Below are 16655 nucleotides of genomic sequence, written 5' to 3' on the forward strand. Positions count from 1 at the left end.
CTCAAGGACGAACGTCCTTGAGTACAAATCCAACATAACGGACGAATGTGCAAAAGTCGCATGCCACACATAAGGGTTTTACAAAATTAAGATAAACGTACAAGAAACCTGACCGAACGGTTTACACAGGATAATTACCGAACGGTCGAATTAACTCAAAAGAAAACAAGAGATGGTCGAACGACCACTCAATTCAACTAAATACAATACTGGCCGAGCGATCTCACTGCTCGATCTTCACTTCAACATCAACCAGGCTCTCTTCATTCAATGCTTCTTCCAAACGCTCATCTCCCTCTGCTCACACCCACACGAATGATCATTGCAATGACAAGACGGACGTACAAGTACAATGGACAACACAAGGAAACGAAAGGGTAAGCTTACGTAATTTAACTCATGCATCAACATATAATTTCTAGCAAACAGTTCATTTCACACATACATATCAACGTACGCATTCATCATACATCACATAATTTAACGCATGTACAAAATAAAACTCAACACGACTGACTGTCCGGACTGTATGAAATCTGCGTAGTTACAGGCGTTCACGCACCCGGGTGGTGTGGTAACTGGCATCCTCATCAGCTGCCACCCGAGGTTAGTCCGTTCTTACGTCGCCCATGTTAACTTATGGACTAAGGACCTCCTGCCGTTCCCACGCATGACGTGCGTCCTCTACTTGAGAACGAGCACTCACGGAACATCAGGATGAACAGCCAGCATTAACTATCCACAGTCATACTTTACAACTTTCAACATTCAACCATGAGTCGTTCCTGCCTGGAACGCTCGTTCAATATTCATAACTTTCATATCATCGCAAATACTGTTCATCATTCATTATTCATCAATCCATAATCATTTTCATCATTCATAACCAAATCACCAAAAGCCGAACGTTCTGTCCCCAAAGACCGAGGACGAACGCTGTAAGTGAGACCAAAAGACGCTCGTTCGGAACGAAGACCGAACGTTAAAATCTGCAGAAAATTCTAATAGTACTGTTCATTGGACGCACGCTATTTAGTGGGAGAAGAGAACGAGCGCTCAAAACGATACCGAGCACTATTCGGACGAACGCTCAATTCAAAGAAGAGCACTATTAGGACGAACGCTCAGTTGGAGACCGAGCACTATTAGGACGAACGCTCAGTTGGAGACCGAACGACACTTTGAGCGTACGTTCAGTGTAAGACCGAACGCCTTCCAGTACAATCGTCCGGTGTAAGACTGAACGCTATTCTGGGCGAACGTCTGGTGTAAGACCGAACGTCCAGTAACTCAGATTGATAAGTCTTGAAAATAAACTAAGAGAAGTTTGGAGAAGTAATACGAACTGAAATATGCACTGCTACGTATATATATACAAGTACAAAAAAAGAGGGAATTTTATCAGACGTACAACGTTTCTACAGTGCCAAACCGAACGCTCAAACAGAGCATTCTAGGGTGAGGACGCTCGTCCTCAACTAGGGAATTTATCATGTTGACCAACAAACACCGAACGGTCAGAGACCGTCCCAGTAACGAACGTAAAATATCATGGGAATTACAAAGAGAAGATCAAAACAGTGCTTGGCCGAACGCTCAAGCATGGCAATTTAGGACGAGGACGTTCGTCCTCAAACAGGGATTTATTAAAATGACAGGATCAACATTTCAAACCTTTTATTAGGGGAAAACCGAACGGTAAATGACTGTTCAGTACGAACGTACATGTTCATAAAGTCCTCTTACAATTCATTTTTCATTTCCAGTTCCTTTCTCATAGTTTCACTCGTTCACATAAAGAAAATCTCATTTTTTTCATACGATTCATATCATGTACTTTCATATATTTCATTTCATCCAAATAACGAACGTTCATGCATCCAAATCAACATATAATATTCTCATACTTTCAAAATAACGAACGTTCATGCAAATCAGTCATGGCAACATCATACAGTGAAATAACGAACGTTCATACCATCATTTCATCATTCATCATGCATCTATACAGTAAAATAACGAACGTTCACACCCACACATACAACAAAACAGTTAAATTAAGTAAGCTTCCCTTACCCGGAAATGACGAACGTTCACAGATTCTCTACTCAAATTCCAATAACAAGCGCTCGTTAATCCACTGTTCAGACGAACCCCAATAATGAAAAATCAGAACCGCTCTACTCTAAGAAATACGAACGTACAACTCAAACACAGCTAAGGACGAACGTCAGAGAGGAAGGGAGAACCTACCAGCTTCACCAGTCGAACGTTCTCTCTGGAACTCCTACGCCGAGCGTCCTTCAATCTTGCCGGAGTGTGGAATGGAGGAGGTGCAGTGGTGGTTTCTTAGAGAGAGAAGGGTGCAGAGAGTGAAGAGAGAAGGAGGAGAGAATTGAATCTGAGAAACTGAAGGAAAGAGGGTGAAGAGAGAGATCTATCAGAATTAAATTAAGAGGTGAGTGCTCCACTCAGCCGAACGCACGTCTCCACTATACCAGTGCGCGCTTGGCCGGACGCACTACACCAACCCACTCTGGACGGTCGACCACTGTACTGTTGCCACGTGTCTTCCACCATCGCCGACGCTCGTTCAGCTGGCCGACCCACTGTTCCCCACTACCGGACGTCCACTCTACGCTAGCCACGTGTAATCCACCACGCCGAACGCTCGCTCAGTCGGCGCTCCACTGACGCTGCTGACTCACCCGGACGTGCGGCAGCTGGCGTCCGTCAGTGGCTGTCGGGCACTGTTGTCGGCCATGTACACTACTAACGTGGCGCGCTCTCCTGCCGCCACGTGGACGCACGTTTTTTTTTTTTTTTTTTTTTTTTTTTTTTTTTTTTTTTTTTTTTTTTCAGTCCTCACATTCCCCCCAACTACAAAAATTTTCGTCCTCGAAAATTAGGACAGAGTCTCGAACAGATGGGGATACAAATCTTTCATAGCATCTTCCACTTCCCAAGTGGAGTCGCCCGTCTTCTCGTCCCAGACGACTTTCACCAATCTGACGGCTTTCTTCTTGTAGTACTTGGTGTCGCTATCTTCAATGCGTACCGGCTGCATTTCCAACGTACGATCTTGACGAAGACGAATATTCTCCAACTCCAATACATGAGAAGGATCGGATACGTACTTACGGAGTTGAGAAACGTGAAAGACTGGATGCAAGTTTGATAACTGAGGCGGCAAGGACAACTCGTACGCAACTGGTCCAATCTTCCTCAAGATCTGATAAGGTCCGATGAACTTGGGAGATAACTTTTTTGGTCGGATGGCTCTCCCTACACCAGTGGTCGGATGTAGTCTAAGAAAGACATGATCTCCTGCATCGAACTCCAAGGGTCTTCTCCTCTTGTCAGCATAAGATTTCTGTCGACTCCTGGACGTCTTTAACCTTTCTTGAATCAGCTTCACTTTCTCAGTTGTTTGCTGAATGAGCTCTGGTCCTGTTAACACCTTTTCCCCTTCCTGAAACCAACACAAAGGCGTTCGGCATTTCCTTCCATATAGAGCTTCAAAAGGAGCCATTCCTATACTGGCTTGAAAACTGTTGTTGTATGTGAACTCCACTAAAGGCAAGACTTCATCCCAGACGCCCATGTGATCTAGGACACACGCCCTCAATAAGTCTTCAAGCGTCTGAATGGTTCTCTCGGACTGACCGTCTGTCTGAGGATGATAGGCCGAACTCATTTGAAGTTTACTACCGAGCTCACTTTGTAATGATTGCCAGAACCGAGAAGTAAACCTCGTGTCTCGGTCTGAAACAATGCTGGATGGAACTCCATGCAGGCGAACAATTTCTTGGATATAAAGCTTAGCCAGGTTCGTCATTGACATCTTTAGATTGACTGCTAGGAAATGAGCACTCTTCGTCAGTCGATCCACAATTACCCATACGGAATCATGATTTCTGACCGTTCGAGGTAAGTGAGTCACGAAGTCCATCGCAATGCTGTCCCACTTCCATTCTGGAATCTCTAACTGCTGAAGTAGACCGCCAGGTCTCTGATGTTCAGCTTTGGCTCGTTGGCACGTTAAACAAGATGCCACAAAACGTGCAACATCACTCTTCATTCCTGGCCACCAGAATGAGTTCCTGAGGTCTTGATACATCTTAGTCATACCAGGGTGTATGCTAAGGCGGCTGTGATGTCCTTCCTCAAGAATGATTCTTTTCAACTCGCCATCATTCGGAATGCACGTTCTATCCATGTAGCGTAGAAGACCATCAGTTCCAGTGTTAAACTCCTTGGCCTGATCTGTACCGAGTGCGTTCAATATCTTCACCAACTCTTCATCTTCTCGTTGCTTCTCTCTGATCCGGTCGTATACATCACTGGAGATTCTAAGAGTACAACATTTAATAATATTCGGTTGCAAGTCGAACTGTAACCTTAGATCTCTAAAGCTTTCTACCAAACTTAACTCTCGGACCATCATGGAGGAGACGTGAACTACCTTTCTGCTTAAGGCGTCTGCTACAACATTTGCTTTTCCCGGGTGATAGATTAGTTCAAAGTCGTAGTCCTTCAAGAACTCAAGCCAACGTCTCTGTCGCATATTCAGCTCCTTCTGATCAAACAGGTACTTGAGACTCTTGTGATCACTGAACACTTGAAATGTCGATCCATACAAGTAGTGCCTCCAGATTTTCAAAGCAAAGACGACCGCTGCTAATTCCAAGTCGTGAGTTGGGTAGTTCTTCTCATGAACCTTCAGTTGTCGAGAAGCATACGCAACCACCCTCTTTTCTTGCATAAGTACACAGCTCAAACCCTGATGAGACGCGTCACAATATACCACGAAGGGTTTAGCCGTGTCAGGTATGACTAATACTGGGGCGCTTGTTAACTTATTCTTCAATTCCTTGAAACTTTCTTCACACCGATCGGTCCAAGCGAACGGTTGATCCTTTCTGGTCAGCTGAGTAAGCGGAGCCACTATTTTGGAAAACCCTTCAATGAACCGTCTATAGTAGCCTGCAAGTCCCACAAAGCTGCGAACTTCAGTTACCGAACGTGGACTCTCCCATTCCAACACTGCTCGTACTTTAGCCGGATCCACTGAGATTCCTCCAGCTGAAACCACGTGTCCCAAAAATGGCACTTCCTTCATCCAAAATTCACATTTAGAGAATTTGGCATATAACTCCTTTTCCCTTAGCACGCCTAGAACGATCCTCAAGTGATCCTCATGCTCTTCATAGCTCTTGGAGTAGACAAGAATATCATCAATGAATACAACCACAAACTTATCAAGATACGGCCTGAAGATACGATTCATGTAGTCCATGAATATTGCTGGGGCGTTTGTCACACCGAATGGCATCACTACATACTCGTAGTGTCCATAACGAGATCGGAAGGTTGTCTTCTGGATGTCTTCTTCCTTCACCCGAATCTGATGGTATCCCGACCGTAAATCAATCTTTGAAAATATGGTCGCGCCATGTAATTGATCCAGCAGGTCGTCAATCCGAGGCAAAGGATACTTGTTCTTGATAGTCAGCTTGTTTAACTGTCTGTAATCAATACAGAGACGAGAACTGCCATCCTTCTTCTTCACTAAGAGTACTGGCGCTCCCCAAGGTGATGCGCTTGGTCTGATAAACTGCTTATCAATTAACTCTTCTATCTGTTCCTTGAGTTCAGCTAACTCCGCTGGCGACATCCGATATGGTGCAATAGAGATAGGTCCGGCATTCGACACTAGGTCGATAGTAAATTCTACCTCGCGTGGAGGAGGTAATCCAGGCACTTCATCAGGAAATACATCGGGGAATTCATCCACAACTGATCGTTCTCCACTTGACTTACTGGGCGATTGCTCATGATTCAAACCTTCAAGTCGTTCATCCGAATGCGTCATGATTAGAAAACAACTAGCACCATCCACGATGTCTTCCTTTAGCTGACCGAGCGTCACCGATAGCTCTACTTCATACTCGTCCGGGAATACCAATTCCTTTGCACCACAGTCAATAAGAATGCGATTGGCAGCCAACCAATCCATTCCTAGGATTACTTCTAAATCCTTTAGGGGTAGGCAGATGAGGTTTACCTTATAGTTACGTCCTTCAACCTCTATAGGACATTTAACACATACAGTAGACGTCCTAACCTCACCCGCTGCTGGGGTTGATACTACCAAGTCGAATTGCATCTCGCGTTCGGCTAATCCCAATTTCTCAACACACGCCTTCGAAATGAAGGAGTGTGTTGCCCCCGAATCATACAACACACAAACAGGCATTTTATGTAATAAGCAAGTACTAGTGACGAGCGTACCTGAACTGGCAGCTTCCGTGGCCGTGATCGCATAAACTCTACCAACAGCCTGTGCTCGTCCACCCCTTCCCTGTTGCATTCTTCCAGCATTTGGCGGCCTCATTGGCGCTCGTCCGCCCATATTACAGTCGCGCTCTGTGTGACCATTCCTTCCACAACGAGTGCAGGACTTTGCTCCCAATAACTGAGGGCATGAAGACCGGTAATGTGGTCCTCCACATTGGAAACACTTGATTGATCCGTGCTGTCCAGATTGTCCGGCAACAACCATAGCCTGAGAATTAGATGGTTGTGCTGGACGAGCATACGACAACCTGTCCCGATTCATATTCGGCCTGGACATGATCGGCCCTCTAGTTGGTTGTTGCTGCTTCTTCTGACGTTCTGCTTCAGCCATATTTTTCTCCAACACTTTTGCTCGCTCAATCATAACAGGAAAGGACTTAATGCAGAGGCTGGATATCAATACCTTAAGATCACTTCTCAGTCCATTTTCAAACTTCCTGCACTGCCACACCTCACTGGTGGCAAGGGTATTAAAGCGAACCAGATGTTTGAACCTGTTGGTGTACTCTGAAACAGACATATTACCTTGTACCAACTGGAGAAATTCCACCTCTTTGCCGAATCAAACACTATCCGGGAAATACTCCTCATAAAACTTTTCCTTGAAGACTTTCCAGGAAATAGGGCTGTGAGATTCTGCTAGTATCATCTTCGCAGTCGACCACCAATGACTGGCCTCTCCGGTCAACAGATACTCGGTGAATGCCAGTCTTCGATCATTAGGACATTCCTTGGCATCGTAAATCTGTTCCATGTCCCTTATCCACTGATCAGCTCCGTCGGGAAGGCACTTCCCATCAAATTTTGCAGGACGATGCTGTAGGAAATTTTCCAAACTCCACTCAGCCTGATGGGTGGTGTTTGAAGTAGATGCTCCGGGTGTACCCCTGGTAGCTGCAAGAATCTCCATAAGCTGTCTCTGAGTCACTTCAGAACTTGCGCGAGCAGCTTCTAAACTCTGTAAGGCAGCCGCATTTTGCTGCGTCAAAACAACGTTCTGCTCTTGTAACCTTTCAATTACTGATTCCAACAATCTGGTGTTGTTGGGCACATCATGCTCATTAGTCTGCGGTGGAGGAGGAGGGGGAAGTCTGGGTGCCATTGGTTCTCTGAGAAACAGAGAAAAGAAACGAACGTTAGCCCTGTTGAAAGAGTCGAAAATAACTCATTGAACGCAATTTAAGCACACAGCAAAAACACAGTGTACTCATAACCTACAGTGTCCTTAAGAGGACAAAACTGCTCTGATACCACAAATGTGACATCCCAAAAATACAGCATAACACCATAAAATCAGAAAATCACATTTAATAATATTTCAATACAGTTTTCCAACTAAAAACGAAATAAAACCCGAACGAACGCTCAAGGACGAACGTCCTTGAGTACAAATCCAACATAACGGACGAATGTGCAAAAGTCGCATGCCACACATAAGGGTTTTACAAAATTAAGATAAACGTACAAGAAACCTGACCGAACGGTTTACACAGGATAATTACCGAACGGTCGAATTAACTCAAAAGAAAACAAGAGATGGTCGAACGACCACTCAATTCAACTAAATACAATACTGGCCGAGCGATCTCACTGCTCGATCTTCACTTCAACATCAACCAGGCTCTCTTCATTCAATGCTTCTTCCAAACGCTCATCTCCCTCTGCTCACACCCACACGGATGATCATTGCAATGACAAGACGGACGTACAAGTACAATGGACAACACAAGGAAACGAAAGGGTAAGCTTACGTAATTTAACTCATGCATCAACATATAATTTCTAGCAAACAGTTCATTTCACACATACATATCAACGTACGCATTCATCATACATCACATAATTTAACGCATGTACAAAATAAAACTCAACACGACTGACTGTCCGGACTGTATGAAATCTGCGTAGTTACAGGCGTTCACGCACCCGGGTGGTGTGGTAACTGGCATCCTCATCAGCTGCCACCCGAGGTTAGTCCGTTCTTACGTCGCCCATGTTAACTTATGGACTAAGGACCTCCTGCCGTTCCCACGCATGACGTGCGTCCTCTACTTGAGAACGAGCACTCACGGAACATCAGGATGAACAGCCAGCATTAACTATCCACAGTCATACTTTACAACTTTCAACATTCAACCATGAGTCGTTCCTGCCTGGAACGCTCGTTCAATATTCATAACTTTCATATCATCGCAAATACTGTTCATCATTCATTATTCATCAATCCATAATCATTTTCATCATTCATAACCAAATCACCAAAAGCCGAACGTTCTGTCCCCAAAGACCGAGGACGAACGCTGTAAGTGAGACCAAAAGACGCTCGTTCGGAACGAAGACCGAACGTTAAAATCTGCAGAAAATTCTAATAGTACTGTTCATTGGACGCACGCTATTTAGTGGGAGAAGAGAACGAGCGCTCAAAACGATACCGAGCACTATTCGGACGAACGCTCAATTCAAAGAAGAGCACTATTAGGACGAACGCTCAGTTGGAGACCGAACGACACTTTGAGCGTACGTTCAGTGTAAGACCGAACGCCTTCCAGTACAATCGTCCGGTGTAAGACCGAACGCTATTCTGGGCGAACGTCTGGTGTAAGACCGAACGTCCAGTAACTCAGATTGATAAGTCTTGAAAATAAACTAAGAGAAGTTTGGAGAAGTAATACGAACTGAAATATGCACTGCTACGTATATATATACAAGTACAAAAAAAGAGGGAAGTTTATCAGACGTACAACGTTTCTACAGTGCCAAACCGAACGCTCAAACAGAGCATTCTAGGGTGAGGACGCTCGTCCTCAACTAGGGAATTTATCATGTTGACCAACAAACACCGAACGGTCAGAGACCGTCCCAGTAACGAACGTAAAATATCATGGGAATTACAAAGAGAAGATCAAAACAGTGCTTGGCCGAACGCTCAAGCATGGCAATTTAGGACGAGGACGTTCGTCCTCAAACAGGGATTTATTAAAATGACAGGATCAACATTTCAAACCTTTTATTAGGGGAAAACCGAACGGTAAATGACTGTTCAGTACGAACGTACATGTTCATAAAGTCCTCTTACAATTCATTTTTCATTTCCAGTTCCTTTCTCATAGTTTCACTCGTTCACATAAAGAAAATCTCATTTTTTTCATACGATTCATATCATGTACTTTCATATATTTCATTTCATCCAAATAACGAACGTTCATGCATCCAAATCAACATATAATATTCTCATACTTTCAAAATAACGAACGTTCATGCAAATCAGTCATGGCAACATCATACAGTGAAATAACGAACGTTCATACCATCATTTCATCATTCATCATGCATCTATACAGTAAAATAACGAACGTTCACACCCACACATACAACAAAACAGTTAAATTAAGTAAGCTTCCCTTACCCGAAAATGACGAACGTTCACAGATTCTCTACTCAAATTCCAATAACAAGCGCTCGTTAATCCACTGTTCAGACGAACCCCAATAATGAAAAATCAGAACCGCTCTACTCTAAGAAATACGAACGTACAACTCAAACACAGCTAAGGACGAACGTCAGAGAGGAAGGGAGAACCTACCAGCTTCACCAGTCGAACGTTCTCTCTGGAACTCCTACGCCGAGCGTCCTTCAATCTTGCCGGAGTGTGGAATGGAGGAGGTGCAGTGGTGGTTTCTTAGAGAGAGAAGGGTGCAGAGAGTGAAGAGAGAAGGAGGAGAGAATTGAATCTGAGAAACTGAAGGAAAGAGGGTGAAGAGAGAGATCTATCAGAATTAAATTAAGAGGTGAGTGCTCCACTCAGCCGAACGCACGTCTCCACTATACCAGTGCGCGCTTGGCCGGACGCACTACACCAACCCACTCTGGACGGTCGACCACTGTACTGTTGCCACGTGTCTTCCACCATCGCCGACGCTCGTTCAGCTGGCCGACCCACTGTTCCCCACTACCGGACGTCCACTCTACGCTAGCCACGTGTAATCCACCACGCCGAACGCTCGCTCAGTCGGCGCTCCACTGACGCTGCTGACTCACCCGGACGTGCGGCAGCTGGCGTCCGTCAGTGGCTGTCGGGCACTGTTGTCGGCCATGTACACTACTAACGTGGCGCGCTCTCCTGCCGCCACGTGGACGCACGTTTTTTTTTTTTTTTTTTTTTTTTTTTTTTTTTTTTCTTCTTCTTTTCAGTCCTCACAACTAGTATTTATAGTTTACCGATATTTTAACATACATAAACGATTAATTATATAAAATATGATTGACTGAAGTTTCCTCCAAAAATTGATTTGGCTAAATTATGTTTTATTTATTTATTGAAATTTGAAATTTAAGGTAGTTTTGATTTTAGTTTTCAAATTAAAAAAAGTTATTTTAATTTCTCAAAATTTAAAAAATATAATTTTAATCCTAATAATAATGTTCTTGTACATTCCAATAGTTTCGTATAATTAAAATGAAAGAAAATGTACTTACAATTTTCTTAGTTACAATAATTAAAGTTGAAAAACTAAAATAATTTTTAGTTTTCTAAATTTAATATTCAGAAATTTAAATTACATTTCAATAATTTTTTTTTTAAAAAAAGGTTAACATTTTTTAGTTTGAAAGATTAAAAGAATTTACTATAACTAAAAACATAATTAAACTAAATACTTTTTCCTTTAAATAAGATGAACCCAAATGCCATAACTTGTGAGGACTATATTTGATAATTTGAAAAACTATTGATGAAAAAGAATATCCAATTTCTTTTTGAAGAAATCATAAGAAATAGTTATGGATGAATATATTTTTTCCCAAATATACAAATATCCCCGGTTTTTTCAAATGATTTTATTCTAATCAATTTATTCACAACTCTGCTTTGTTCCTGAAAAGGATAAGAGAGGATGATTTCGGGCAACATTGCCTCTGTTGAATGTCTTCTGAAGAGTGAAAGGTGAGACAATTCGGTGTTGTGGCTGAAGGAACTACCTTAACATGAAAGGGTACTTCAACAGCACCACCACCTTCACCTCTTTCAAAAATAACCTCTTCCCGAATTACCCCACATCCTCTTCCTCATATACTGCTTCAAACTTTTCTCCTTCCTTCCTAAGCCAAAGACAAAACCTTAAAGTTCAGAATTTCAAACCCCATGTTATATGCACTTCTCTGTCCAGTGAGTATCATTTCCCTTTTTTTTCAGTCATTTTGTTCCCCGTTGTTTATTTCTTTATATGTTGTATTCTTTTTATGTGTTCAACTTGATGGGTTTGTAAAAAGGTTTAAATTTTGGTCTTTATTTGAAGTGTTAAGGGTGTCTCTAGGGCTGGGTAGCAATATGATGTGAAGGTGGAGGGAAAACCTATGAAGTTCACACTGTAAACTACAGTGACATGTTCCATATCCCTTTTTTTTCTATTTTATTTTATTTGTCTGCAGTTTTTGTTTTGTTTTAGTTTATTGAACTGCTGACAGTGTAAGAAATTAGAATGTCACTGGTTTGGCCGGGATGCTAATAAACCACAAGAAAAGAAAGCCTATTTATATTTTCTTCTTTTTTTAATGTCTTTTTTTATCTTGTTTTTTTTACTGACTAATTTCTAGGTGTAATTTTTTGTGTCTCACTAAAAACTGAAATTCCTTTCAGGTCAACAGGCTAGCAGTGCTTCCACAGCTCAGGTTGAGGAGCAAGAAGTTGAAATTGCAAATGGTTATACTATGACTCAGTTTTGTGACAAAATCATAGATCTCTTTTTGAATGAGAAAACCAAAACAAAGGAATGGAGAGGGTACTTAATATTCAGAGAGGAATGGAAAAAATACAAGGATAGATTCTACAGTAGGTGCCAAAGAAGGGCTGATTTGGAGAATGATCCAATTATGAAGGAAAAATTCATTTCATTGCAAAGAAAAGTGAAGAAGGTAGTCTCCGTGTTTTTTGTTCCTCACAACCATGCCCCCTTCCAATGTTTAGAAATAGATTCTCCTGCTGCATAATGAAAGTTGAAAAAGGCAAAGAAGCTTTTAACAAAATCTAATGGTTTTCGCCCATTTTCTGGCCCAAAATGTTGAAAACAAAAATTTTAGTCCAGTTATTTTTTTGCAGAAAAGATGAGATACACTATCTTGGAAGTTCTTGCCAAACTAATAATAAGATAACATTATTCTTGTCGCCAATCAATTTATTTGTAAGAAAGCACAAATCTGTACATCAAGGTTTAATTTCATATCTAGGGAGTTGCCTGGCTTTAGACCTTCTTTCCCCGGTTTTTGTTTGATCAGGAGTAAGCATTGCAGATTGATGATGAAATGGAAGTACACTGTGAACTCCTGAAGGAAATACAAGATAGCCCAACTGACATTAATGCCATTGTTGCACGAAGGCGTAAGGATTTTACAGGAGAATTCTTCCACTACCTCTCTCTTATTTCAGAAACATATGACAGCTTGGAAGATCGTGATGGTAATTATGCAGAAGTACAAATAAATGTTTAATTTTGAGTATTTGGCTCAACTATTATTAATTCTGTAACCAATAATGGCCAGAAGAAATAAGTAAAATAGTTAAGAATGTTTGTAGTTGTAACTTAATAGGAAAGAAAGAACTGATCATAAAATTATATTTCTTTTAGAAAGGAAGAAGATGTGAGAAGTTTAACATTTGTCTGGTAGATGTTTACAGTATTAAGCTTTGGGGGTTTAATGTTGGTAAATATACATAATGAGCCTTCCCCTTGCACCCTCTACAAAGTTAAACACTTGTGATTCTTCTCCTTGTGTAGGATGTTTCTTATGAGTGGCATTGGCATGTTTTGAACAGGTATTTCAAGGTTGGGGAGTAGATGCTTGTCAGCTGTCAGTGCATATGATAATACTCTAGAGGTTGTGGACACGTTAGATACTGCACAGGCCAAATTTGATGATATCCTCAATTCTCCTTCTATTGATGTTGCTTGTCAGAAGATCAAAAGTCTTGCAAAGGCAAAGGAACTTGATTCTTCATTGATATTGTTGATAAGCAGTGCTTGGGCTAAAGCAAAAGTTTCTACAACCATGAAGAATGAGGTGCAAATTTTATGATGTCCCTTGGTTTTGTTCTGTAATTCCATCCTTTTGGAAGATAGGACAACATGTATTTCTAGTTGTCCCCGGCAAATACTAATAAAAGGCTCTATAAAACTTAAAATCAAATAGAGTGTTTTGCTTTCTGCTTGCTCTGCTAATTTTGAAACAGTTTTGAGTGCGGATTCTTATTTTTGAAGTTTTAAAATAAAGAACTTAAAAGAAAAATGCTGGTTGTTTATGCTATATTGCAGAGTCAGAAAGGCATTCATATCACATACTCTCTTGTGGAGGATACTTATGATCCTGGACCATCTTCCATCATAATTCCACACGTAGTTACTTACATTGGTTATGACTATGAAATTACATGGGATGGAAATTTTAAGAGGTTTTCATGTCTTTCCCTATATAATACTGATACCTACCAGGATAGGCAGCTAAAAGTACGAATCTTTTATAGGGGTCTTACGAATGAAATAAGGAAAATACCTCTTTAATAACTTTTTTTGACAACTTTTTTACAATAGCATATGTGGTAGCTTATGATTGGTCCGTTTAAAATATACAAACCAATAAAATAGTGACACGGAGTTTATTGTCAAAAAATTGTTAAAGAAGGTTGTTAAAATATCATGGTCCATGAAACAAACTGAATTGATGGTTCTGATTTATAAATCAACTGGTATAATCTGAACACTTTCCTTCTTGTTCATCTAGCATGTTAGACCTTGATTTTGACTGCTCAAGCTTAGAAGATATTATTAGACTGCATTATCATATGTGCTCAACAACCTTGCTTTGTACTGTGCAGGTTAAAGATATAATGTATCAATTGTACAAGGCCACAAAGAGCAGCCTAAGGAGTATTACTCCAAAAGAAATAAAACTACTCAAGCATTTGTTAAACATCATAGATCCTGAGGAGCGATTTTCTGCATTGGCAACGGCTTTCTCCCCTGGTGATAACCATGAAGCCAAAGACCCTTATGCTCTATACACGTGAGAGAATTTTCTTCTGGTTCACTCTAAAATATTATCTTAGTGTTGTGATAAATATGATATATTGCTTTAATTTTGATTTGGTTAAGCAGCACCCCACAGGAGTTGCACAAGTGGATTAAGATCATGCTTGATGCGTATCATCTGAACAAGGAAGAAACAGATTTGAGAGAAGCCAAGCAGATGACTGACCCTATTGTTATTCAGAGGTTGTTTATCCTGAAAGATACTATTGAACAGGAATATATGGCAAAAGATACAACAGAGAAGTCTGAGACGAAAGATGACTCCAAACCAGTAGAGTTTTGAGTTGCTTCTCGTGAACACCCTTTCTTACCAATGTGTTTCCTGTTCCGTGCCTTTTTTGGATCAAGAGTATGGAGGGTTGAAGTGGAGAATAAAATGAAGTTACTACCCTTTCAAAGTTTTGTAATACATTCCAGTTAGATGTTAACATATTTCATCTGATTTTCATTGCAAAGTTTAGGATTGTACTTCTAGGTGTAGATTATAAAGCATTTTGCTTGAGGAAGTTGGATGATGATAAATGTTTTCGAGTGGAGGTGGGCACATTAACGTATCAATCCAATTTGAACCACTCAACCGAAAGAAAATCTAAATTTGTTTATATTGAATTGTGTTTCAAATTTTTATTTCTAGAACTCGAAAGTAGAGAATTAAAAATGAATCCAAAACCATCTGTCAATTCAAGTCGGCATCTGTTAGGTTAAAAGTGTATAATAGAGTTTTAGTTTTCAGTATGATGATTTTTAAATATAAGAAATTGATGTTTATATTTATTTTCTTAGTTTAAAAATAAATATTTTAAAATTTTGTGTTGATCTATTTAATCTATCAATCAATTTTGAGTTGAGTCAAACTGATATTTTTCAAGATGACGTGTTAAGTGAGTATGATTGAAATAATTTACTCATAGGTTTGAATATTGTACAGGTTAATAATTCACTTTTATGAGCATTTTAGTAATTAATAAATTTACTTTTGTACTTTTATAAATAAAAAGAGAGATTAAAGATAAAATAGTGTATGTAAAAATTTGTTGATGTGAAAATAATAATACCCTTCTAACCTTTATGTATGCAACAATTCATACGAGCATATAATATATTTGTATTTTTAATATTTTATTAACTTTGGACTTTATAGAATTTAATTTAATTTTTTTCATCATTTCACAATCATATACTTAATTTAAATTTCATGAAAATTTTTATATTTTTATTATTTTAATAATGAATGTGATAATCTAATACAAACATATCGTGTCAGACCCCTTAAAATCCACTCAAAACCCCATCTTAGTAGATTACATGTGTCAAGGCAGGGGATTCAAAAATCAGATAGTAAAAGACAGGTGTGTGATGCAGATTGGACGTTCGGTTTTGACGGTAGAAGCAAAACTCAAAGTTTTCAAAAATGCACGCCACTTCTACATGCACCCTTCTTTCCCAAAAGTTCTGAACTTTCATTTTCTCCTCATTCTCTCTAAAAAACCCCTACTTCTCTCTAAGAAATCTTAATCTTTTCTTCTTCTGATCACCACTCAGACACCGTCTGAACACTCCCGGCGTTTTGAACCGATCAGTTTCGGATTCTGGACTGGTAAGTTAATCTCTCTCAGCCGAGTGGTTTTTCTGTACATGCAAACTCAGTTTTCGGTTACATGAGTTCCTTAACCCATTTCTGAACGCCTTTCTAGTCTTTCATTTGGTTAGTTTTGTAAATCGTGATCGTAGTCTTCTAAGAAATTGGTGGTGAGCTATTTTGTTCAAATTGTGAACGTTCGGTCACGTTTAGAGGTAAGGGAAACTTATATAATTTAATTTATTTTGTTGCTTTGCATGGATGCATGTTCGTTGATTTTTGAATGAATGTGAAAAATGGTTGTTACTGCATTGTTGACTGTATGAGGAACTGGAATGATATTGTGTTTGATGATTTGGTTGATGATGAAATATGGTATGTCTTTTAAAACTATTGATGATTAATGAAAGCCATGAAATGGGTAGGGATGTTGTCGAGAGTCAGTATTGACCATTCAATTATACAAGCATTCGTTCTCAGTAGCGTTCGTTCTTAATAAGTGTTTGGTATTAGACCAGCGCTCGTTCGATATAGTGTTCGATTTTCTTGTGGACTCGGTTGGAACTGGATTCTTTCATTTGGAGAGAATTCTAGTTGAAGACTATCGTCTTCGTTTCGTTTTGTAATATTTGTACTTA

The 16655-nt window shown here is 40.2% G+C and overlaps 1 protein-coding gene and 1 long non-coding RNA gene across 2 annotated transcripts; one reads left to right on the forward strand and one right to left on the reverse strand.

The window, feature by feature from the left end:
- LOC128194203 (uncharacterized) lies at positions 1–2784 on the reverse strand. The gene is made up of 3 exons (XR_008245523.1): positions 2254–2784; positions 2077–2140; positions 1–297 (listed from the first exon to the last, which is right to left on the reverse strand). It is a non-coding gene; the product is annotated as an uncharacterized LOC128194203 (long non-coding RNA).
- An 8419-nt stretch (positions 2785–11203) lies between these two features.
- On the forward strand, positions 11204–15047 carry LOC108337069 (uncharacterized protein At4g37920). Its single transcript, XM_017573511.2, has 6 exons — positions 11204–11524; positions 11996–12270; positions 12646–12811; positions 13169–13413; positions 14225–14412; positions 14505–15047. The coding sequence occupies exons 1-6, from the start codon at positions 11344–11346 to the stop codon at positions 14719–14721; spliced, it is 1272 nt and encodes a 423-aa protein (XP_017429000.1). The 5' UTR covers positions 11204–11343; the 3' UTR covers positions 14722–15047.
- The last annotated feature ends 1608 nt before the right edge of the window (positions 15048–16655 follow it).

The sequence above is a fragment of the Vigna angularis genome, chromosome 10 (genome assembly GCF_016808095.1).
Source record: "Vigna angularis cultivar LongXiaoDou No.4 chromosome 10, ASM1680809v1, whole genome shotgun sequence".
In the NCBI taxonomy this organism is placed as follows: domain Eukaryota; kingdom Viridiplantae; phylum Streptophyta; class Magnoliopsida; order Fabales; family Fabaceae; genus Vigna; species Vigna angularis.

What these genes read in the sequence shown, in the direction of transcription:
- LOC108337069 (XM_017573511.2), top strand. Translation starts at nt 11,344, where the DNA reads ATGAAAGGGTACTTCAACAGCACCACCACCTTCACCTCTTTCAAAAAT. An exon ending in CTACAACCATGAAGAATGAG is followed by an intron (nt 13,414 to 14,224) that starts GTGCAAATTTTA and finishes TGTACTGTGCAG; the next exon opens with GTTAAAGATATAATGTATCA. An exon ending in GACCCTTATGCTCTATACAC is followed by an intron (nt 14,413 to 14,504) that starts GTGAGAGAATTT and finishes TTGGTTAAGCAG; the next exon opens with CACCCCACAGGAGTTGCACA.